Below are 26245 nucleotides of genomic sequence, written 5' to 3' on the forward strand. Positions count from 1 at the left end.
CTGCATACTGTTATTGTTGTCAGCCTTATAATAGTTTGTATAACTTTCCCTGCACAAACACCACACTGAGCTGATTTGTAAAGGCAATGCTAATGAAATCCTGTTTGTATAATGAAATACATTCCTCCATAGACTTTCATTCGTTTCAGACTAGGTGATTAGGAGAGAGTAACTTTTTGTTTTACCACAAAGCAGTATGGCAAGGAGCTGGGGTGTTTGTCAGATACAAATGACTAATATGTAGCTGTCTGAAAACATTATATAATGCAAAAACTAGAACTGTTAAAAAAGCAAAAAAAAACAATAGTTTTGAAAACATATTTTTGAACTGATAATTCAATAAAACATTGTAATAAAAGGGGTAGGAATTCTCCTTAAAGTCATATATTGCCACCCCCCCCCAGGGGCTAACACATTTAATAATATGATGTAAGGAAACGACCTTGGCAGATTGAGCTTAGCTGTAGCCTGTCTGGGCTTTGTGCCTGTAACCCTGTGAGGCAAGCATGGTAAAAATCATTTCCATACTTTTCTACACTTTCATAAAATTTTTGGTTTACATACAGTGTGCTGAGACAAAACATAGAGGGTACAATTTTATAATTAATATTTACGTTTAATTCTTTTTTATTATAACTCTTTAACAATGGTTGGGAAGTACAAAATTATCAAGATTAACATTATGCTGCTCCGGGCCGATCCAAAATTCACAAAGGGCTGGCCTGACCTGCAATGAATAAATTTGAGGAGAACGGTCCAGAAACACTTCTCGTTCTCTGCGAATCTATCCTAAGTGAACATGTCTTGTTCTCACTGGGAGCCATGTAAGGACCAGCCCTGGTAGGCCCGCTGTTACTGGATGGGCCCTGGCCATGTGCTTACTTATTAATGTGGACCTGTGTGACATGACATACTGGTACAGAAGGAGGTGATGTCTCCTCTTTTACCATCTACTTTAATACAATATAAACTTAATCTAATCTACCAGGATCTGATAAATGTAAATGACGTGGTTTTGGTCACTATGGTCTTGGTTGCAGTTACAATATACTGTTTTCATTCTATGTTCAGATCTAGATCCTTTACTGGCCTAAACAGGAGCCTTGACCTGAGGAAACCTGAATCTGATTCCTCCTCAATGGATGACAGTGGGCAAGCCTATGTTGTAGGTGAGCGTGTGATATAAACCTTGTGCTTGTCTGAAAACTGAATACGGTGCTCAAAATAGCCACACCTATGCTTATAGTACAAATACTCTAAATACGCTATTTGAAATACAGCAGGGGAAGCTTCTCATTTGTATTCACCTACTGCTGGGGGTTGACAATGTTTACCAAAAGCCCTGCAGGACCTCCTGGTGTTGTGACAGAAAAGGGCATCTTATGTTGAGTAAAAAAAATCACCAGTGATCTTTACTTTTGTATTGATTGTACATCAGTTCTCCTTCAGTTCCTGTGGTTCCTTGTAAAAAGGAAGCTGATCTTACTGTCCATCATGGTTTTTGATTTTCGTGGCATATAATAACAACATTAGTGCGGACATCTTGTGCATTTTTAATACTGTTATGCTATTAAAACGGTACATATACAGTACAATTCATAACCACACTTCCATCACCTATTGCAATGTAAGAATCTTTGGGGAATCTGAAAAAATTTATTTTATTCTACAGGTGTCAGCATGCACAGTCCTAGGACTCCGTCGTCACCCATGCTCTATAAAGGAAACGGTATGTTAACAGGGTGTCACATAAGTAGCATTACTTGTGTTGACCTGTCATGGATGCAACGCGTAGTAAAACTAAATGATTTTGTTAAAAATTATTGTAGCTTGTACTTTATACTTTTAAATGCAATTGCTTTTAAATGTCATTTGTTAGAAAAGTAGCTGCTCATTCTTCTTTCAGGAGAGTTTAGACTGATGCAGAACCTGGTCCTAATCATCCATCCTGTGTCCTTCATTCTAATTCTATAGATAGCAGTGGAGTGGAATAATCATGCAGATTGTGTGAGAAAAAGTTAAGATTGCAGATGTCACTTTCCCTTATAAGTTTCCTGGACATTGCAGGGGAGTAGAACATTTCAACTCCCTGATTTAACAATGCAATTATGTAGGGTTTAGTCAGCCTAGGCAGAGAGGTTCTTCTTCTTCTTCTTCAACACAGTGTGGACATATCAAATACTTTTAGTTTTGGTAGCTGCAATGACCTAAATTCTAGGAGTGCTTAGATCAGTGCTTCCTGTTGGTCCAAAGAACATTTATTGGCTAAATATGATTTTTCTGGAACTTTACTGATGTTACTCTGCATTGATGAAACAGAATGGTGGCTTACACTACAAGGAAAAGTATGCAAACACCATGGAATTACCTGTATTTCTGCATTTATTGTCGTTATTTTATCCACAACAATAGACAACATAGTCTGCTTCAACTAATAATGCAAAAAGAGTTGTATGTTAGTGTCTTTATTGAACACACCAGGTAAACAATCACGGTAAGGGTGGGAAAAGTATGTGAGTCTGGAGTCCATTAACTTGGATTCCAATCAATTAAGTGAGAATAGAAGTGTTGGCCAGAGCATCTCTAAAAGCCTTGATGTTCATCAGCCCACATTAAGAACAACTGTCTATAGATGGTGACAGTTCTACACTGTTGCTACTTTCCCAAGTAGTGGATGTCCTGCGTAGATGACTACAAGGACAAAGCACAGAATGCCCAGGTTAATAAGAATCATAGTGTCATCTGAAGACTTACAGAAATCTGGAACATGCTCACATATTTATTGATGAGTCTACCTTAAGTAAAATGGTGCACGCATCTGATGATCACGGGGGGACACCATAGAGGAAGCTACTGCAGATGAAATCAAACTTTAATTATTTGAAAGGCACAAATACACAGGCACAGCACGCTAACATTAAAACATCATCTTTAATGTAAAATATGGTGGAGGGGACATCATGGTTTTGGGCTAATGTGTTGCCTTGGGGCCTAGACAACTTGCTTTCACAAAAATAGGTATTCCCAAGTTTATCAAGACATTCTGCAGAAGAATGAAAGGCTGTCTATCCTCCTTGATGCAACAGGACAACGACCCAATGCAGGAGAAAATATGCTTCTGGAGTGGCCCAATCAGGGTCCTGGCCAACTAAAGGAAATGTTTGGTTATTGCTGATCAAAAGAGGCTCAAATCCATATTTCTTCACCCTGCACTAAAGAAGATTGTGCTTGTCTAAAAAAATTAGATCAAATGTAATAAAAAATATATGCAGAAATCTGGGGAATTACAAAGGGTTCACATACTTTTTCCATCAACTGTATTTTGAGTTGTCTGTGTGATTTTTAGAAATGCAAAAAAGTGAGTTTTAGGTTTAACATGTCTGCAATTTATATATTAGTGGTAATATTAAAATACGGATGACAGAACTATGTATATGCCTGAAAACAAGATTCTTCAAGGTCACTTTAAAAATCAACCAGCTTAAACTTAAAAGTTTATTATTTGTTTCTTAAATATTCGCTGACGTAACAAAGACTTATTATTTACTTTTCCCTTTGTTCTAATGATTTCCATCTGATGTAAAGCAGTACCTTTTCACAAGTGTAAGCTTAATTGTTATATGTCAATTTCATTAGTTCAGCTGAATTAATGAAATTAAGTAAACATATAACAATATGTATTAACAAAATGTGTATTAATCCAGTGAATTATTCAGTGGATTAACTGATATTGGGTCAGTGGCATACATACTGGCGAAAAAGAGTTCTCAAGGAATCTTCGTTTGATGATATGGAGGGGTAAAAATACTTTCGATCCACCAGGTGGCGATGCGGTCATATATTTCAACAATTAATATATTTGAAGAAAATAAAATATATTCCTATACTACAACACTTACTATAGTAAATTAAAAACATGTGAAAAGGCAGTCATTCAATGTTAAACATGACTGTTGACTCACTGTGCAGGAGCAAATTTCATACAAAAATATTCGCTTTACACAAGTTACATAGACCACTATTGCACATCCTATATATATGGGACGCTTGAGCCATAAGTATGCATTTGATTTAACCTCTTTATGAGAACAACAAACATTAAGATCTAGCGGTAAAAATTTGGCAACCATGGCTACATGGTATTTTTTCCAACCTCGCTTCAGACCATTCATTAGCAAACAAGTCGCAGAAAGCCAAGCCAAGATCTTATTGTTATGATTGGCAGAACAGGCCTGCAATTTAAGACTTTTTTTCTGTGACATGTATAATAAGGATATGTAATAATAGGAAAAACATTTTACTAGTTTGCTGATAGAAAAACCTAATTTGGTAAAAGGTGTTCTTAATTAACTAGAAATTGATAGAATGTTAGTCTCCTTCTGTTTCCCGCATTCCAAAACTCCCTTTTTTTGTATAGAATCTCTGCAGAGCAAAATTGGCCCTCCGTCAGCTCCTGAACCTGAGATCACATTGGTGAAGCTGAAGAAAGACCCCAAGTATGACCTTGGTGAGTGATTTTATTTACCAAGTGATTGTTGAAAAGGAAAAAAAAAAATCTGATTTTTTTTTTTTGGTTTATACAAAAGTTTTAAAGTGTTGTTCTACCAACACCCCTGAATGCAATACATTAACCACTTAATGCTGCCACACAGATATCATTCCTAGTACTGCTGAATGCCCAGTCCTTTCCCCAAAATAATTTTCAGGAAATACTTCATTGGCATGTGACACAGAAGTCACATTTGTTACCTTAAAAAATATGAAAATTTCCTTAACATACTGGGGAGTGCAATTAATAAAAAAAAATGGCACCCTTAACATTTTAATCAAGGTTGCTTCAGCTTTAGTTTTTAAAAATAAGTTAGAACTCTACATAAATTTTTTTAGGACAATTAAAAATGGTTGTGGTGGGAAATCTATATCCAGCATTGTAAAGATGGTCTGTTGTTTAATTTCAGGATTTCACATCGTGGGAGGAGACGCATCAGGAAAACTAGATCTGGGGATATTTATTAGCTCAATCACCCCTGGAGGACCGGCAGATGTAGATGGACTTCTAAAACCAGGTTTGCTGCGATAGTACTTCAATAAATCTGCATATATATCTGATAGATGTATTAATATCAATTCTTTGAAAAAAGGTCTGGGGTGTGGATCAAAAAGGTTCAGTAAATAAACTATTTATTTGCAAAGTCCTGTGATTGCGCCCAGGCTGATGAACAAATGCAGATGACATTTAAAGACTGGATGTATATATATATATAATATATTCAAATAAGCGCACTGATAATGCATTTAGCAGACTTAATCTGAAATACCATTCTATATGCAAATAAATAACATTATTTAGATGTTTATACTAGCCTCTGATAATCATTGAATTATAATCCAACATAGAGTTAAATTTTATTGCACCATATGCGAAGGGGTATTATCTGGAGTAGAGAGAATATCCAGGTATAGATATAGAAGTTACACAAAAAATACGTTTGCCAAAATAAAGCTATTAAGTGTTTTTAGAACTTAGAACTCCTCATATTTTTGCAATCCTTCCATTTTCCCCATAGGTGACCGTTTGATATCTGTGAATGGCATAAGCTTAGAGGGTGTCAGTCACCAGACAGCCTTAGACATTCTCCAGGGTTCCCCTGAAGAGGTCTCTCTACTTGTTTCACAACCAAAGGAAAAACTTCCCAAAGGTATTCCATCCGCACCTTAAAATACTTACACTTCCATATACACACTCGTTCATGCCTACTTTTTTACTTTCTCTTCTGTCTTTCTTCATGCTCTCACTTTCTCTCACTCACTTACTCTCTCTTCACTCTGTTTTTCTTTACTTCTTTTGTTTACTTCTTCTTCTGTCTATGTCTCTCATTCTCTTTCAGCAGTTCATTCATTTAAACTTAAAAAACTCATTAAGTTGAATAATGTGGCATTATGTTTATTATTCAACATAGGTTTTTGTCTTGTATGTTGTGTTTTGTAGGGTACCTTCTCAATGGATCAAAAAATTGGAGACAATTTCCTGTTAAAGAGAATGATCCAGAGTCCTCATCAGAGGAACACAACAGGATACAAAGTCCCTCAACTCCCTCCAGACTGATCTCTGGCAGCTTATTTGGGATGTCTGGCAAACGAGAAGGAAGCCTGAGTTCGCAAGATTCTCGTACAGAAAGTGCGAGTCTCTCTAACAGCCACATCAATGGCTTAAACATCAATAACCCATTGAGGGACAATGTACAACCTCAGTCACACAATGCCAGAAACGTATTATCAGACAGTTCTAGAGTTGGAGACAAAAAGAGGACTCCGTCCGATAACGGTACAGCAAAGGGGAAGAGACCTGGTTTGAAAGAATCCACCGATTATTCAGACAGGGGTGACTCTGACATGGATGAGGCAACATATTCAAGTAGCCATGAGCAGAAGACCAAAAAGGTGCAAGTCCTTTGTAGAGTAATTCCATACATTCCTACAATTAATGTGACATTGGCAATTGTATTCCTGTATTATGTGCTATTAAAACAAATACATGTATGTATATATGTATATAGGTGCATATATACATATATATATGTTTATATATGTGTGCGTATATATAAGACATTTTGGAGCATTCTGATTTGCCAATTTCACCTGGCATTAAAGGATGGTATTTGGCAATCAGAGAGTCGTATTCTGGTAGGACCTAATGTCTTCTACTGAAATCCCTAAATCATTTGTGACATAACACAATCTTTCTTGTGTCTTTTACAAAAGGAATATATTTCAGAGAGTCAACCGCAGACATTAAATAGTAACAAGCTCCCGACAACACCACTAAAGCCAGGAGAGGTCTACACTGTGGTGCTAACCAAGAAAGATGACAGCTTGGGAATAAGTGTCACGGTACTGTTTGACAAGGTTTTGAGATTGTTTTCTCCTTTTTTTCTTTTTCTCCTGCATGCATGTCATTCAATGCATATATATTTGTGAGATGATGCATTGCTTCAGTGTTTATTTTGGTCTTAGCCTTTTATTCTGATCTGTGGTTTTATCTTTTATGAATAGCTTATGGTTTGAGTTTTAGTATTGTATCTGCTCCTTAATTAAGCATAAAATGGTACAAATGGATTATTTTAGAAACTGGTTACTATGTACTAAATACTGTATATTTGTTCACATATTTCACCTAGGGGAGTTTTTTTAACCCCTTAAGGACAATGGGCGGTCCCTAAACCCATTGAAAACAATGCATTTTGAGCCTGTACATGTAAGGGCTTTGTCATTAAGGGGTTAATTCTTTTTGTTTTGTTTTCCGTACATAAAGCAAGACACTAACTGTTGTCCTGGCCTGTGTATTACAGTAATTTATAAAGTGAATTGTTTGATCATTGACGCTATTAGTTTTTTAGTTAATGGGGCTATGTGTTGGTCAGAATACCGGACATTCACTGATTGCTATGTTGACGAGATACTTTATACATTACCGCCATTTATTAAACAGGGTTTAGAGTCTATATTTTAAACCACAAGTGCTTTATTATATGTTGAAAAAAGTATGCAAAATAATCAAGACTACACAAAATATTTATAACAGTTTGGGTGATGTTAGAGAACCTGTTTTGTTTGGATATTTTATACCTTAAATATGTTACATTATCATATGCTTTATTAACTAACGATGCAGAGTCACGGTTTGTCAAGATCAGTTGGAAATCCAAAGTTACCAAGGGCCACCTTTAATATAATTAAATGCTTAGTTGGATCTACAGTTCTAGATGTTTTTTTTTTTAATTTACACAAGAAACAGTTGCAGCACAGGGTGAATACCTATGGGAAATATGTTTTTTTTATATATAATTTATATTTTTGTTCCTTGCTAGAGGTGCTCAGTGAGGGTCACAACAATTTCCTTTCCTTCCCAGGCCAGAAGGCCAGGGGAGGTTTGGAGAGCAAACAGACTTTGGAGCCCCAGGACTTTACTAGCCTTCCTCCAAGAAGTCTACCCCATGTTGTGAAGGTCCATACCCAATGGGCTTTTGCTTCTAGGATAGCTTTGATTGATCTAGTTGAGGCCTTCTTGTAGGGAATTAGTCCATGCAAATGGACCATTACAATTCATAGTGAATTTAGGAAGTTGAAACTTTAAACTCATTTGTCAACTTCTCCTTTAGTAAATAGAAACCAAAGTGAATGGCAGTCAGGAGGCTTATGATGTTTGTTTTCTTTCTGAGTTTCTAAGGTACATAAGCTTGAGTGTTAAACAGTCTTTCTGTTACCACAGTTTGTTGGCTTCCATGCCGTGCATTAAAGCCAATTCATATTTGTTTCTTGCTTTGTAAATTGTTAGGCAAAACATGCTCCGTTCCACCTACTCTGGAGTTGAGTTAGATGTCCAAACAACTATTAAGTTTTTTTCAGGAATGTTGGCGTTTCATGTGGATATGGTTGTATAGATTATTTGTAAACCCATATAAAGGAATAAACTTAATGTAATTCTTTGGGAGATGTACTGTAGAATTTTGAGCTATTCAATGCTGTAATCCTTTTTTTAATAGGTTGTAGCTAATTGTTTTGTTTTTCCTGGTGTTTTCTTTCAGGGTGGGGTAAATACAAGTGTAAAGCATGGTGGCATATACGTAAAGGCAGTAATACCAAATGGCACAGCTGAGGCTGATGGACGAATTCAAAAGGGTAGGATTGTAGTATTTTATCTTATAAGATTTTATAGAAATACAAGCTTTTATACTTACTAAAACATTTACCTAGGTTTCTGAACAGATGGAAAGATTTTGCAGTTTCCCATATAGTCATAATTGAGAATATCTTGATTAGCATTGTCTTGCATTTTTTTTGTGCAGCATTTTGTAAAATAGGAATTTGTCACAACTGAACTAAAATGATAATTAAACCAAGCACTAAAAACAATCTTTCTTAATAAGTTTTTAAATGTATCTTTTTTTAAGTTGGCTTACCTAACTGTAACACCCAGCAAAGACAAAGGAATTTCTTGCAAATGTTCAATTATCGCTCATTGAAGTTTGTCGAAATTTGTCACGTACGCCTGGACTCGGCATGGTTTAGATGGCCGCACATGCCGTAGTTCTAGAATGATTTACAGCTGTGTTAAGCAGTTATAGAAAACACCTTAGAGAAGAGGCATCGGTATGGAACACGTGATAGTGGAACAAGAAGGCGGCGCTCCCTGCTGTACAACAGAAAATAACAGAGCTGATGTCTTAATGAAAGTAAAGATATATGTTAAAAATATGTCCATTATACTGGATCTTGATATACATTAGGATGGAGATCTGCTGTACCCATTGTGTGAATATCTTTGCTACCTAGAGTGCTTATTGTTTCTATTCTTCTTATCTAAGGTGACCGTGTCCTTTCTGTTAATGGAACAAGTCTGGAAGGAGCTACTCATAAGCAAGCTGTGGAGGCATTGAGAAATACAGGACAGGTATGAATCTGAGAAACACTCATAAGAGTCTTCTACTGAACGAAGGACACTATTAGAAACATGTAAAAATGCTTTCTTTAGTTAGTAGAGCCAACATTATCTATGCGTCTGCTTCTCTCTTACTGCCATCTCCTGGTAATGTCTGCAAATAAGCCTAGGATAATAAAGTACTAACAAAACTTTTCACTCAATGTAACATTACTATGGTATAACTCATTATATAATTTTACTGGTAGAATTAAACTTCTTTGAGCATACTCCCCTATCTGCTATGCTTTTAAGATGAAAATATTTACAATATAATTTCTACTAGAAATGAACCTTTTAATAGTGCTACATAAAATGTAATAACTGTGTTTTCACATCTCAGTATTAATCAGATACCACCTAATGTTGTACCAAGCAATAGAATTACTTAACCCCCAGAGGACTAAAAACGAAGATAATGTGCAAAAGGACTAAACAACAATAAAAAAAAATCACATTCTCTGGCATGGTTTATGAATGGGGCTGGGACCAGAATTTTACATCATAAACTAATAGAGAGCTCCAATTCTGCAGATTGGTCAATGCAAAGAAGTAATTCATCTGCTCAACTTCAAAAGACTTTATGGACAACTATAACTCCAGGATCTCCTTTGATGAGCATATGTGGACCTGTCAGAGTCTGCATTTCAGCTCTTTAGTTATGGAGTTCACATTTTAGTTGGTCATTTTCCCCTCTTTTACTGCAGGTAGTAACTCTACTTCTAGAAAAGGGTCATCTGCCGGCTACTGTTGTCCATGCTCCAGTTACTCCTCAGTGCACTCCTCCAAATCAAACGGAGACAGACAGACCACAAGATACGAAGCCAAATCTAATCTCAGACTATAGCTTTGTAACAGAAGGTATGTGTCAATCAGCTGTGTGTTTGAAAGAAAATGTCACGATTACAGCAGACAAATATGTTGGTTCCTTTATATTTAATGAAGCCTGTGTAAATCACTGGACACACTGTCTGGTATGAACATACATGATATGCTAATACCTGTTATCAGTCTCATAGACCAGGTAGAGACAATAGCATTATTTAAAAAAGTTACTGGTTCTTTAAAATAACTAATACTCTAGTTTTTCATTGCTCCAATTCGGATTGGAAAACCCAACAATACTTAAACCCCGTGGCCTAAACATCATGTTATTGTCTTTTAAGGCTTCTGTGTTTGTTAGTGGTAGAATGGTAGATAGAACATCACCTAGACAGCTCTACTAAGCATTTTATTTTGGAATTTAGCGGTGTCACATCAATTGTATTTGTTCTTGAACTTTCTTTCAGAAAATACATTTGAAGTCAAATTGTTGAAAAATAGTTCTGGCCTGGGTTTTAGCTTTTCCCGAGAAGAGCTCCTTATTCCAGGACAGGCTGTATCTAGCTTAGTGCGGGTCAAGAAGCTCTTCCCTGGGCAGCCTGCTTCGGAAAGTGGCAAAATAAATGTAGGGGATGTGATTCTGAAGGTCAACGGAGCCACGCTGAATGGAATATCTCAACAGGTAAAAAGCACAAGTGTTTGATTCTCCAAAAGGGTCTTTTAGGACACATTCACTGTAATTTCTATACATATTCACCAAGTATGAATGCATATTAAATTATAACTTTACCCAAATACAAAAATAAATTATATACTTAGAGAGGAGCGTGAAGCCAACATTCAGATTTCTGGGTTGCTGCTAGAATAATAATGACCAATAAGTACACAAAGCAAAGCAAGAATTCACCGCACACCCAGCAAAAACCATTAAAAAAAACACGCCACAAATATTGAGGATTCCATCAAACTATATGGCCAAATATTGCTTAGCCCCAGCCAAAAGTTTGGCGAGTCCTAGCTAATCTAATCTTAGCTGAATCCCTAGGACTGCACTGCGTTTTCAATTCAATAGCTGTTTCACACAACACACAACTAAAATTCCATTTGATAGTCCTAACTTCCATGACTGTAATTATATATTGTGTTAAGATAATATCTAGATGTGTTTTGTTATTTTATTCTAGGAGGTGATTTCAAATTTGAGAGGTACATCACCAGAAGTTACCCTATTGATGTGCAGGCCCCCCGTAGGAGTTTTACCGGATATCAACCCTTTGATAGGGGTAAGGAAACATGCTGTGTCATTATTTATTTACTATATGTATTATATTTTTGTATTTAATGTAGTATTAAATATAGTAAATACTATTACACAATACCTAAGCCCCCAGACACTTATCTTGCATCTACAGTATTATACTGAATGGTAGAAACTACATGTGCAATTAGTCCTTTTACCATTTTTCCTAAATGTGCATTACAAAAATAAGCAAACTTTTAAGCATAACCGTATATGACCCGCTTTTGATGGCGTGATTGGACACCTTTTTATTTGCAGACTTCTTTTCGGATGAGAAAATTGTGTTGCAAAAATATTAATTGGTTCAAGATCTTTATTTCCCTGTTTTTGTGTTTGTTTTATGAATTGGGTCTTCAACTAGCCAGTCATAGCTGGGCCAGAGAAAGCACATGATGACTGATTAATTTAGAGTGCATACACTTTAAAATAAATGGGTGCAAAATATTAAAAGTAAAAGTGTAATCACCATAGTAAACAATGTAATGTTACAGCTAATGCTCCACATTTTACCGTTTTTCAACAGAATTGTCTTTATACAAAACTGTCATGTAACCATAGGTAATGATCCCACAACAAAAGATGTTTTTCATCTTTGGAAGTGCATGTCCGGTTTTGTTTCCTAGCGCACCAATTTGTAGAATTTTGGTAATAGTAACATTATTAATATATAGACTTATAATTCTTGTAGGCACCATTAAATTCTCCACAGCAGTCCTTCCCTGAGGCAAGTCGGCTCATAACAGAATGTCCTCAGTCACCAAAGCATGATGACAGCTCAGATGAAAATGAAGACACCACAGACAGAAACTTTAGGAGGCCAAAGAATCCTTCTCGAAGGGATAGCTATAGTGACAGCAGTGAGACAGGTGAAGAAGACTTTGTACCCGTGCCAGATGAAAGGCCAGTATCTGCATGGAATCCATCGCTTTACCGGACACCAAGTAGCATGATGGTTCCACCTCAGGATGGTCAGCGTGAAACTCCAGGAATCCAGGAAGAGTCCATCCGTACTAGCTTTTACACACCACAAGAATCGCCCAGCAAGCCAGAATTTGAAGACAGGTGAGGACTAATAAGTGTTTTGTCATGGAAACTACTATTGCCATTTCGCCTTAGGACTGATCAGTGTTTTTACAATGTTTCCCCTGCCTGTTTTTAAATATACGATTGCTTGAATTGTCTTTTCTGTGCTCACTGTGATTGAAACTTGTGTGTGACCTTTAGCAAACATTTTTTAAGCATCATCATGATTTTATTAACCCACAGCAACCCTCCGTCTCCGGTTCCTTTTGATATGACACCAACAAATAGTGGAACTGTACCTCAAATCATACTTTCAGAAGCTTACTGTGAGCCAAAACCAACCCAAGAGGACATGTTATCCATGAAAAGTTTAGATTTGAAAGACCTTGAGGATTTTGAACCAGTAAGTTCATATATGAACTGAGTAATGCCTATAATTGCTCAGTTACAACCACTCTGTATGCTTTGTGACAGTGAACTAGGGCATGACTTTATTCTCCTCCTGAATGTGTGGTGTAACATTTTACAGGCTGTGTGCTAGAAAATCAACATTATATATTGTTTACCACAAGAATTTAGTACACATGTAACTAAACAGTGGTGTGCACATGCATGTTCACAACCTTATTTTGTTACCGTATTTAGAGCCCTGTTCCTTCACCCAGCATAGGCATAAAATCATGAAACTCTTTGTTTACAAGAAAACTTTTAATCTCTATATGTGCTGACAAATAAAGTGACATTCTAAATAAACTGTCACTATGTTCTTCTTTTTTAAAATGTTTTGTTCTTTGGTATGGAAAATAGTGAGGGAACATCTGTTGTAATTTCGACTTGGAACAGATAATAAGGTTTACATTAACTTACTAATGCATCGAGAGTTTAACAGTGTAAGATGACATCTTCTACATGACCTTCAGAAAGTCCTGTGAATCCGTCAAGTGACATAATGCTGTTGAGGCTAATGCAAGGAATTTGTTCAAGGATCACCTTAGTACAAAAGTTTCTTGTGTTTTAATGAGGCAGATTATATGCACGGGTTTGTTATCTGCTGGCATTTTTGTTTTCATTTAAGAGTATACACTGTACAACATGAAAATATTGGGATGCCCTACACTTTAAGAATTATTCTGGCACAGCATAAATACAAAGAGCCTCTCTGGAGAGTGTATGGGGGAAAATGTGATTGCTCCATAAATGTTTCTTTTGATCTACGTGTCTAGGAAGTGGAGCTTCATGTCACACTGACTAAATCTGCAAAGGGAAGCCTTGGTTTCACTGTGACTAAAGCCAATGATAGTCTTGGCTGCTATGTCCATGACATTATTCAAGATCCTGCCAAAAGTGATGGACGGCTACAACCCGGAGACAGGCTTATCAAAGTAAGTTTAACCTGTTACAACATTTGGCTTAGCTATCCGCTTTTCCTCCCTTTTACATGTTTTTATTATCTAGATTGCATGCATGTTGATTTTCTCACTCTTTTCCTTGATTCTCACTATCACGTGCTCCTACTTTCGGCCTATTTACACCCTCACACCTTTTTTTCTACATACCTTGTTATCACAGGTGAACAATGTAGATGTCACCAACATGACTCACACGGAAGCCGTGCAGTTACTGAGAGCAGCCCCAAAGACCGTTCGCCTCATTCTTGGCCGTGTCCTTGACATCCCCAAACCTCAAGTGCCATCTCAACTACTGCCTGACATTACTCTGACATCCAGCAAAGGAGATCTGGGTAAGATGCAACTAAACAGTTTTTTTTTTGTTGTCTTCCCTTACTCTACATGCACAATGTTCTGATATCTGTGATTGTTTTTTTCACAGGTCTGTGTTTATCAGGAGGTCCTGATAGCCTTTCTCAGGTTATTTACATAGAAAATATCAAGCCAGGCTCTGTAGGAGATCAAGAAGGAAGCTTAAAACCACTAGACATTCTGCACTACATTAATGGGATCAGCACATTAAACATGACTCTAGATGAGGCAAGGAGAGCCCTGGAATCTTCTGTACCTACTGTTACCTTAAAAGCCACAAGGTATAATTTTATATACACTCTGTGATCTTTTCTGCGTGTTATTTGGCTTTCAGTACCACCTGTAATCTGATGACACTCAGGTCTACCTTTCCTCCCCTAATTTCCCTCTTTGTCCCTCTTTGATCATGACACTGATTGCATTACCTCTGTTTTAATTGTATGTCTGCACTATTTCTAAAAGGTATCCCCCCCACCAATGTTGACATTCATTTGACAGTCTCCCCAATGTAATTGGTGCAACCATCATACGAGTATTGCCAGGCTCATCTTCCTTGCACGTTGCTCTACGAACACTTCTCTTTGACCCTTTTACAGCCCAGTTACTTTGTACGTGTTTATTAATATATATTTTTTTAATGTTTATGTTGAGGTGCAGCAGTAGTAGTATTTTTTTTTAAATGTGTTAAATATTTTACATCAACTTAATTAATATGTATTTCTTTCATTGCTTTTTTCTTACAGAGATGGAAACCCGGTTGTTCCTGCTAACAAAGACATATTCAGTTCAAGCGCAGTTTCTACAAAAATAAACGGTAGCATGTGGCATCATCATTATTATTATTATTACTATTATTATTATTATTATGGGTTGCCGCGTTGGCAGGACTGTTTCACCACTGAAATAAACTAGGGACGTAGGGACTGAAATACCATATATTAATTATGCTTATAATACTGTATGTCTGGGCAAATCTGTGTTGAATTTAGGAGCCAGTTTGACTTTTTGTAAAATAATTACTGTAGATTGTGTTAGTAGCATGCGTTTGTTTTTTTTAAACTAAGTAATCTTACTGTATTTATTAATTAAATCAATCATTTTGTTGCGTATAGGTTATCTTTGCGGTGAACGTTTAAATCGGGTGGAGGATCTATCTGATGTTTGCATTTCAGAGGTAATTATATCATGAAACTATTTGACCTGTACATTAATCACCCAGGACTTTATATTGAGCTTGGAGTTTGTAGGCCTCATAGCTAGAACTTCAAAAGATTTAAAAAGGAACTGTATCACTGTAGAATAATACTATTTCCTACACCTACACTTAACATAGTTGTCATGATTTCTTTTTCTTCTATTTTAAAGTGGACCTGATGATGTCACATACCAATCAAAAGTAAAATAAAATTCTTTCAGTGTACAAAATGTGATGTAATTAACATTGCACAGCTGGTATAGAACAGTTGCAACTTTCACCAGGTTGTTGCCAACGTTTTTTAGCACTTTGTGTGTTTTAAACCTGGAGATTTCCAAATGTTTCAAGAGGAAAATATTGCAGGTCAAAATTTTGGTGAAGAATATTTGTGTAAACTTAATTCCTGTTCAGCCATGTTGTGGTTGCATATTCAATAAACATATTATAACACATAAATCAGAGAGATCCAATAAAAAAAACTCTATATATGGGAAAGGTATGCACTGAATCGATCCCTTAACATGTAATGCTATAATGTAGCCATTAAATGTTAAGCCAGGATAGGGATACAGGCATTAGTTTTATGGAACAGCTTCCTATATGCAAAGAAATTACTTGTATAATCCCCATGAAGTAGAAAGTAACAAAAAATACATGTTCTAAAAGATATTTTTCTATGTGCTCCTAAAGGCAGGAGTAGTTCAAGTGGTTTTGGAAAAGCCTGTCTCTGGAGAATTGGGATTTTCCTTAGTAGGAGGAGAATATGGTATATTTGTGAAGTCCATCAGTCCCGGGAGTGTAGCTGCCATAGAGGGGAGTTTACAGGTTGGAGACAGATTGCTTCAGGTAACACAACATTTTTTAATACTTCTTCATCCCACTCAACAGTTTGTAGCTCTTAAACTTTTATTAAAGGACTGTGACTCTCAAACAAATGAGTCAATTAAAAAAAAACAACAATTCATCTGAAATCCCTTATCTGCTTTACGTTCACTTGAGATTCTGCTAACAATATTACCTTCCCAGCTTAATCACTAAAAGAAGTTCTAATGAAAAATTATTTTTTTTCATTAACCTTTTCAGGATTAGGACTATGAGAAAATAATTGAGCACAGCATAAAAACGTTTATAGTGCTTTTTTGTGCATATGAAATAAAATGCTGCTTTTTTTGAGGCAAAGCTTTGGGAACTTAAACCAAAATGTATGTGTTTCCTTGTTGACTAGTTTTAAAAATGTTTCAATAGGTACCCGAAGCCAGTGGCTGTATGGCTACTCGGGGCTAACCATAAATCAGTATATTCGTAAAACTCTTCTAAAAACATATTTCAAAATACTTACGTTTGATTCCTGGACAACCGCATTTTGCAGAGTATTTCCCACTCAAATAGCGATTTATCATATATCCAACTAAAAACTAGGAGCTCAGTACCTGTAGTGTGACTAATTACCAGGTGTTCTAAGTAGTTCTGATGGTTTCTGTGTCTTTTTCAGAAAAACATTCTTTGCTTTTATTTTTGGTATTTACATTGTTATACTAATATTGACCGTCTGTATTGTTTTGTTAGGTAAATGGAGAAAGTATGATAGGTGCCACACACTCTAAAGCTGTGTCAACTATTCGCAATGCAAAGGGATTTGTGCAGATGGATGTGGCACGAGAAGCCATGCCAAAGGATATTACATCTAGTGTTAAACATTGTAATGGAAATTTAGGTACGTATGCATCTTGCCTGTTTAATGTATGCACACACACATACATATTTAGTGAGCAGAGTGCTGGAAGACAAAATTACTGCCAATCCTCAGTTATTATTAGTAGAGAAATGCCAGTTTCGTTTTTGTCATATTTAGTTACTCAATTTCTTTCTGCATTGCATAACGTCTTCGTTTTTTTATTTTATTTTACTATAAATGCGGCCTTCTGTAGCTGTAACAATTCGACATAAAATTGTATATCGCCACATAGAAAGCCTTTAGTCCAAAGTGTTACCTTTTGTTGGGCATACAGAAATAAGCAGAGTCACATAGGCTTTCAGGACCTCAGAGGTCAGATGGAAATTAAAGAAGTGACCTCTGAAGTCCTAAAAGCATCAGTGACGCAAAAAGATCTGTGTTTGTCCAATAAAAGATACCACCTTCAAATACAGATAGAACTGTAAATCCGTTTGTTGAGTTGCTCCTATATTGAATTGGTATTTTCTTCAGATCCTGAAACCAGTCAAAACTATGGGGATGACGAAGATGATCAGAATGATGTCATCCAGTCTCTTCTTGATGTTGTCCATGAAGAAACACAGAACCTCCTGCAACTAAAAAGGCAGAATGCACTGATAGAGGAGCCTGTATCAGGTACAAAACACCCATGTTAAAAATGTGAATGAAAAACTGCTGATGGTACATTGGAATCACATTGGATTTAAACCACAGTGGGACAAAACCCCTCTGAATTTAACTATTATACCAGGTTTATTTACCGAGTATATTACACTTCTCAGAGGTGTCTACTGTGTCTGCCGATAACATTTCCTCATATTTTAACCTTCATCGCTAAAAGAGCTTCCATTGTTAATGACATTGTTAATGACATACACATGCTTAAGGTACCCTGAAGATTTTTTTCCTTCATTTTTTTATATAATTTTCATATTCTAGGAGAATTACATATTAATATTTTCATCCCTGTTTTACAGAGGTACCAAATGATGAACTGTCATTTGAGAAGGCAGAGGACACAGACTGTGATGGTTCTTCGTTACCTGATGACTCTCCTGAGGTAACAAAACATGTCTTCACACATATATTCCAGATAGGAATCACTAGAATACCAATGGGTTACAGCTTATTGTGTTGTGACTGTTCGTACTATTTACTAGAACTATAAAGTAGGGTTCCAAAGCCATGTAAAGAGAAACTGAATTAGATAATATATGCATACAGATTTTAACAACTTAATGCAGAAAGCACTTTAACTCATTCAACTGTAAAATATACCTAAATATATGTGTAATTATTTCCAGGTCTTTCCTTTTTGTTAGTGAAAACACTGGTTTCAATGCAACAAGCAAATTCTGTGAAAAGCTTGAAAGGTTGTTTTGTCAATGTGTCTGCCAAATCCACCATCACATTGGTTGCTGTGTGGGTTTAATGACTTAACCCCCATAGTATTTGCAAAACAGTCTCTGGGGATGAACTTTACAGATGTGGTGAAGAAATACGTTACATATGCAATCTATACCATTACAGTCTGCCGTTTTTAATAATGTTTTCCTTTAAATATTATAGGCAACAAAAGTTAATGGCATTGCGTCCTGCAGTAGTGAGACACATGGAAGGTATGCATATACATGTAAAACCAGTTAGGGTCATCGGTGACATCAAGTATTTGTGGCATCCATGCCTATGCCTTTTGAATAAAAATATATATTTTCTAAACAAAACAAGTCATGAGGATTGATAGATATGTTACAGCACTAGTGTATGTTGCAGTGATTGAAATTACATGCATTTGTTCTCACTATCTTTCTTCTCTCTCCCTCTGCCACTCTTTGTCCACCCCTCATCTCCCTGCACACAACACTATCTGATTTCCCAGATCACCAGGAAAAACACACTTGGAGAAAACAGATGAGGATGATATAACATGGGGAAGTGATGATCTAACCATGAGGTCCCAAGAGCTCTCTGGTAAAGTTGCAGTGCATGATCTTCTTGTGAACGTAGTGGTTGGAGCTGAACCACAAATTACTTTCATACCATCAAGTCATATCATACACAAGAGTGCTGAGGCAGGTTCTGTGAGCGAACGTCACCCAGGCGCCTTGGTAACCAGGTCACCCGACAGGGACATGTAACGTAGCAGAGCTGTAGATGGGAGCAACGGAGCAGCTCCCACTGAGAGTGCAAGCTGCAGTGAAGTTCGGGCTCCACATGAGGAAAGAGGGAGGGTGGGAAAGCTACAAGGGCTGCAGTGATGAATGGAATGAAAGTATGTGTTTGGTGTTAGCATGTGTGTGTATATGTGTGTGTGTTTGTTCCCATTTATGTATATGGGCCATGCATTTCTGCTTTTGGATAACTATTTGAATACTATTACCATTGTGCCACATTGTTCCTGTGTTTTCTAATAATGGTCTTTTTTGCATGTTTATGGGGGTCAACTATGTAGAAACAGTGTATGTTATTGTATGTTAGCATGTGTGTGTGTGTTTGTGTATTGTGTTAGCATGTGTGTATATCGGCATATGTGTCAGCATATATGAGTGTCAGTGGAGAGCCTTGGGTAAGTGGTGCGAGATAAATGAGGGAATGGTGTAACGTGTATGTGTAAAGGTATGGTGTTGGAGGTAGGGGTTCATATGTGCGTGTTTTAGTTACAGGGGGAACTGAGGAAGTACTGCACACAGGTGCAACTAAACTTAGGCCCACCCCTGACATCATCTGAGGATTTGGCACATAGGTCATCTGACTATTTAACATCTTTTATTGTATCCAACGTTTCCGAAGTTGTTGTTTGGTGGTTCTACTGTCCGTGAGATCTGAAATCGGCATACATGTTTTACATGATAACCTTGGCTGGAGATTGTGTATTTTGTCTAATTTTCTCAAAATGAACAGTGGTCCATCTGAGAGTTACGGCTTGATTGATAGTAAGTTAAGCCATTAGAAGCTTTTATTAAAGAGTGATGCAGTAATGACAAATTTAGTTGTAGCGCTTTAGATGACTTCATGCTATAAATATAGCTGTCAGAACCATTGACGTGGATCCCAAATGGTACATATGAAGGCATATATCAAAATACACTATGTGCGATTCATTTTTTTTTTAAAAATTCAAGTATACAAAATTTTAGATTGGTCCATGGAGGCGTATGAATTTAATATGTTTGCAATTTCAAAGTTTATTGATTTTTATTCCATTACAGATTATTTCAACGTGACAAATGCAGAGCTTTCCTCCCTACCATATGTGAAAGTACATCCCTCGGGCAGGTATAGCGGATCCAGCCTAAATCAAATCATATGTCAGATTCATAGCATGATTGATCAAGGAAGGCCCTTGAAGGAATTTGAGGTAAATGAATCTAAAATGATCAGTGTATTTCAATGCTATGCACATATCCAGGTGTAGAACAGAAAAACAGCAAACCTTTCACGAAGCCATGCTTTATTCACATTTAATTCTCAGAATTAGAATTTTTATTTATTAATATGTTGTTTGGTAATATTCAATTAACATTCTGAGATCGTTTTGGAATTACATATACCATCCCAGGCAGACAGGTCTTTTAAGAGAAAGAGTGGTAAGTTTCGGCACATTTGAAGGTATTTTCAAGGGAAGGAAATATCGATATTTACACTCAAATAATTATCATTAAGGGTAGTCTCTCAATTTATCTTTGATTTTTACTCGGGCCATTGCTGCAAACAGAGTTGATTGAGGTTACTCTGTGATGCTATTCTGTACCTTATGCGTATAACGCTGCCTCAGGCTCATCTTTGGAAGAAACTGCCACCAGCTTTGTTGTGTGTTCATTGTTAAATCCCTGATAGAAGCAATGGCAACCTATTTACGCAATTCTATAGGTCACTGAGGAAGCTATATAAGAAGTGATCCAAAAAATTCATAATAGTTCTTTTCTGCCATCATTATCTATTTCCCTATTTATAACTATTTCCCATGCATTTCTTAAAGGCTACTGGACTATAAATATTGTCATTGTGCCAAATTGTCCCATGTTTTCTAATAAAGGTCTCTTTTATTTTATAGGGTCTCCAAAATTTAATGCCTTTGGATAAATGTGTCATTGGACAAACTAAAGAAAACAGAAGAAAAAACAGATACAAGAATATACTTCCATGTAGGTGTTGTAAAGCCTAAAGCACAGATTGGTACAAATTCATGAACTGGTCCAGTGTTGAATAATAAAGACCCAATAGCATCCCCTTTAACTCATTCTGATGTAACCAGGATATGTAAAAAGCATATTCACTGCATATGCTTAGTAAAATCAGAAGTAGTACCAGTTGATCGTGTTTGCTAGCGAAAACATTAGTTTTCAAACATGTGGTTGGCCTAGGGTTGCCACCTATCCAGGTTTCACCTGGGCAGTTCAGGAATAAAGATGAAGGCACCATGTTACCTATTTATGTCCTGGGACATGCTGGGGTAGTGCCCATGTCAGGCCTCTGCAAGGTGGCAACGGACAGCCGTTGAACAAGTGAAAGAACCTGTTTTCCCACACCTTGCATGTCCTTGGAATGCGAGTGGAATACACCTAGAGGGAGAGACAATGCTATGCATGGGTGGGGGATAGAGTTCACATGCTGTGCATGCTTCTGCTGCTGCATGGAAGTAGAATGAGCTACAGAATCGAGGTGTCTCTTCTCCCTTATCTCTTTTCTCTACCCTCATCTCTAACCGTTGTCATCTCCTTTATTTTCTCCAATTTATTTCTCTTACCTATTGTTTCTCCTCTCTTTTCTCCCCTCCTTTCTCTTGCCTCCATTTTCCCTTTTTTTCCCCCTTTCTTGCCTTCCCTCTCTTTACTCTCCTATCCTCTCCTTTAGCTATCACTGGCATCCCACACCTATAATCATACCCCAGCTACAACCTGTCAAAGAGTGTCCAGGAAACAGCTTGTGAAGAAAGTGGCAATCCTAGGTTAGCTGCAGCCACTATTGATTTCATCGAACGCTCAGGCCCTGTTGACTGTTGAGAATGGAAGGTGTGCATATAAATGCTTCCTGCTTTTACTAAAGGTAGAGTTAAATGAGACAACTCCAATTCTTTGGTTATTCATAACTCCAATAACCAAAGAATGCCTACGCTCATTTGTGTGCACATTTAATATGAAACAAGACTGGACTGCTCATATTAAGATTTTCCAGTAACAAGAATTAACTTCCGCATGTGACATCCTTATAGTACCATGAAGTTATTTTAGGCTACCTATCGACTATAAAGATATAGTATTTTTTTTGTTTCTCTTTCTTTAAAGTGATGCATTTTTTTTTTGCAATAGTTCATCATATTCCCAATGCTAAATGCAAGTACTGCAGCCACTAGTTGATTGGTCAACCTAATTTACTATGTCCTGTTTCAGATGATGCCACAAGAGTCCCTATTGGAACAGAAGAGGGATACATCAATGCAAGTTTTATCAAGATGCCTGTTGGCAATAAAGAGTTTGTTTATATAGCGTGTCAGGGACCTCTTCCTAGTACAGTGTCAGACTTTTGGCAGATGGTATGGGAACAGAATTCTACCATTATTGCTATGATGACCCAAGAGACTGAAGGAGGGAAGATAAAATGCCAACGTTATTGGCCTGATGATACAGGAAGACCACAAATGATATGTAACCAACTACAACTTACCTTGGTGAAAATGCAGCAACTGGACGGCTTTGTTTTACGAATTATGGAGTTACAAGATGTTCAGGTGAGAAATTCTTCCACTGCACTCATTGAGGTTATATACCTTATGGTGATTTAATAAAAGCTGGCTTCACAAGGGTTACATCGAGACCAATAGTTTATGGTCTCTGGCTTCTACAGATAAATCGACTAGATATATTCATGTTTAAATCCACCGCGGTTGAAAAAAAGTCCCTACCCAAAAGTGGATTAGCTTAAGTATGTTAATCTTGTATTTATTAATGTTGGTGGTTCTTGGCTAGCATTGTTCACACTTAATTATGTTTCATAAGTATTCCTGTACTTAAATCCAGAAGCACCTATACTGTTAAATTATTTTAGACTAGAACCCGCAAAGTATACTATATTGCTTATCTGTAGAGATAACAATAAATGTCATGTTGCACTTAAAAAAAATATATATGTTTACTATAAATGGCTAACTATTTAGCAATAAATGCCTTCTTGTTTACATGCAGAACACGGTGGTAGGTCAAGAACTAAGGTCTCCTTGTCCTACACTTGTAGTTATTAGACATCAAAGACAAAACATGAAGATAAGAACAAAAATTGGTCCTCTTGACATGTATGAAGTCCCACTATATATGAAACCTGAATTTCCTGCACTATTTTCTATTGTGTTTAGACTGGGGAAGCAAGACACATTGCACATTTGAACTTCACTGCCTGGCCTGACCATGACACTCCAACTGATCCAAACCAGTTGCTCACTTTCATCTCCTACATGAGACATATCTACAGGTCAGGGCCCATCGTTACTCACTGCAGTGCGGGCATTGGACGTTCTGGGACACTTATATGTATAGATGTGATGTTGGGCCTAATCAGTAAAGATCTAGAGGTAAGAACCAAAGTGGAATTATAACACTGCAAATGCATATACACAAACACTGTAACATGTATACGTATCGTGAAAAAAAACAGAAGCTGACAAGGAAGCATACATACTATCTAGTATTATTTATTTGCAAGATCTGTTAATGCAATTGTTGATATTTTAAATTCTGTATAGATTTAGATGTTTATTTTTTTTGTATCAACTGTGTGGCATCCTCATGTTAATCACAGCATGGTTGAAGTCCCGCTAGGGTGATTTCTTAAGTTGATTGCGAAATGCCTTTAGGGTTTTTTTATTGGTCTCTTAACTATATATATATATATATATATATATATATATATATATATATATATATATATATATATATATATATTAAACAATCCCCTAACACATTATACAATGTCTTAAATGACAGTAGTGTACAAGCAGGGAGGATTAATGTAAATAAGTAATCAAAATATGTGCAGCTTTGTGATAGGAATTCAATAAATAGGCCAATAAATAAGCATTTTATGTTCTTTCTTTAACAGTTTGACATTTCAGAGTTGGTGCACGCAATGAGACTCCAGAGACATGGAATGATACAAACAGAGGTAAATCACCAATGTCAAATGTTTACACATCAGCACAAATACATTACATGGTTATATGGCAACCAGAAAGCTTCCAGATGGCTACCCCTGATCTGATGAAGAATGTTCACTTATTAAGTAAATCAAATGTCCTTAGTATTGATCATAATCAACTGAATCCATTTCCACACTGCAGGAAAAACTTACTGACTAAATCGGGGGCTGAACTATAGTTTTGTGATATGTACGCTGCACAAATAAGATATTAATGTCGCCATTATCCTTCTCAAACAAGTTATAAACTTCCATAACTCCCTGTTTAGTGCATGTGTTTACTGTAGGATACATTAGTTAACTAAAGTTGACTGTATTTTGGTAGCGTTTTCTTTACCATTATTATATGTTAATTATATGTTTTATTATTTGCAGGGGCAATATATTTTCTGCTATCAAGTTATCCTGTATATTCTTAAAAGACTGCAAGCAAAAGAACACCAGAAAAGCAGTTAAAGTGCATCCAGTGAAATATTATAATACCACTTGTGATGTGTTAAAACCTTTTGGGGTATTAGTCCATCCTATGTGTTCCTACGTTATGGCAGAGTAAAGAGAGCCAACTCCCATGATGCCCTGACAGCACCTTAACAGAAAAATAAATGTGCCTTTGGCTGACCGAGTATCATGGAAAAGATATTCCATAGCAGCTTGTTGGCTACCACTGTTGTAAAGGAACCAACCTGGCACAGAGAAACAGCAGTTACGTTATCTTGTATACTGATTGTGTTAAAGTCTTTGTATACACTAGCTAATTAATATTAATGAACAAGAGCTGTGTTAATGCAGCTTACTTATGACAGTCACAGCTGGAATTAATTAAAAAAAAGGTTGCCAAGAGTAGATTTCCGTAGCTGCATGTCTGATATATGGCAGACGGGAGGGGGGGGGGGATAAAGACAGTATTTTAATACAGTGAAATTGTTACAAGGGTATGCACATGTTTAATAGCCCTGTAGGCATGTATATGCGCAGTTATGGTTTTCAAGTGTTTTCAAAAGTTGGTTTTTGAAGGAATACTTGAAACCAGTATTTAAAAGTGTCAGAACAGATGAATTTCTATAGACCAAAAATTAGTAAATATATTGTAATTATTGCATACATTTCATAATGTTTAATTATAGATTTTTATGTACTATTTATATACTTTTTACAAAGAACAGTGTGCCTGACTGTGTACTTGGGCATTTCCTCCTCTATTTTGTAAATAATAAAAGAACACTTTACTCTTTTATAGACCAGTGGTTTATTTTTTAACATTGAGTCATTTGTTTTGGTCATGCACACAATATGGAAATACCATCGTACTAAGGAGCCATTTTTCCAGGACACATTATATGACCAAAATTATGTGGATACCCGACCATCACATCTATATGAGCTTCTCTGACATCCCATTCCAACCCTTTGTGCCTCCACTCTTCTTGGAAGGCGTTCAGCAGGATTGGAATGAGAAGGCCCTGCTCACGATAAGCATTCCAGTTCATCACAAAAGTGTTTAATGGGTTTAAGGTCGGGCTCAGTGCAGGTCACTCAAGTTCTTCCACACCAATCTTGTCAAAGTTGTGCGTGTAAATGTATTCACCCCCTTTGCTATGAAGCCCCTAAGATCTGGTGCAACAGATTACCTTAAGAAGTCACATCATTTGTTAAATAAAGTGCACCTGTGTGTAGTCTGTCACATGATCTCAGAATATATACACCTGTTCTGAAAGTCTGCAACACCACTGAGCAAGGGGCAAAATGAAGACCCAGGAGCTCTCTA

At 36.7% G+C, this 26245-nt stretch overlaps 1 protein-coding gene across 4 annotated transcripts in view; it reads left to right on the forward strand.

The window, feature by feature from the left end:
* The window catches only part of PTPN13 (protein tyrosine phosphatase non-receptor type 13), a 77309-nt gene extending 51597 nt beyond the window's left edge, over positions 1-25712 (forward strand). For 2 of the 4 annotated variants that reach the window (XM_053461723.1, XM_053461721.1), the window contains 31 exons: positions 1072-1169; positions 1673-1729; positions 4418-4507; positions 4959-5066; positions 5568-5699; positions 5990-6441; positions 6763-6906; positions 8586-8679; positions 9366-9451; positions 10186-10339; positions 10768-10982; positions 11485-11583; positions 12289-12662; positions 12867-13026; positions 13847-14005; positions 14193-14364; positions 14454-14664; positions 15127-15197; positions 15496-15557; positions 16269-16424; positions 17145-17292; positions 17785-17928; positions 18270-18352; positions 18862-18911; positions 19172-19263; positions 20502-20650; positions 21347-21437; positions 22683-23020; positions 23642-23857; positions 24385-24447; positions 24856-25712. In XM_053461723.1, coding sequence (XP_053317698.1) covers positions 1072-1169; positions 1673-1729; positions 4418-4507; positions 4959-5066; positions 5568-5699; positions 5990-6441; positions 6763-6906; positions 8586-8679; positions 9366-9451; positions 10186-10339; positions 10768-10982; positions 11485-11583; positions 12289-12662; positions 12867-13026; positions 13847-14005; positions 14193-14364; positions 14454-14664; positions 15127-15197; positions 15496-15557; positions 16269-16424; positions 17145-17292; positions 17785-17928; positions 18270-18352; positions 18862-18911; positions 19172-19263; positions 20502-20650; positions 21347-21437; positions 22683-23020; positions 23642-23857; positions 24385-24447; positions 24856-24936 — 4549 coding nt within the window. In that variant the 3' untranslated portion in view covers positions 24937-25712. The remainder of the gene's footprint in view (positions 1-1071; positions 1170-1672; positions 1730-4417; positions 4508-4958; positions 5067-5567; positions 5700-5989; positions 6442-6762; positions 6907-8585; positions 8680-9365; positions 9452-10185; positions 10340-10767; positions 10983-11484; positions 11584-12288; positions 12663-12866; positions 13027-13846; positions 14006-14192; positions 14365-14453; positions 14665-15126; positions 15198-15495; positions 15558-16268; positions 16425-17144; positions 17293-17784; positions 17929-18269; positions 18353-18861; positions 18912-19171; positions 19264-20501; positions 20651-21346; positions 21438-22682; positions 23021-23641; positions 23858-24384; positions 24448-24855) is intronic. The other 2 variants (XM_053461722.1, XM_053461724.1) reach the window with 2 other exon arrangements.
* Positions 25713-26245: the final 533 nt, after the last annotated feature.

Source organism: Spea bombifrons, chromosome 1, assembly GCF_027358695.1.
Source record: "Spea bombifrons isolate aSpeBom1 chromosome 1, aSpeBom1.2.pri, whole genome shotgun sequence".
NCBI classification, from domain to species: Eukaryota; Metazoa; Chordata; class Amphibia; order Anura; family Pelobatidae; genus Spea; species Spea bombifrons.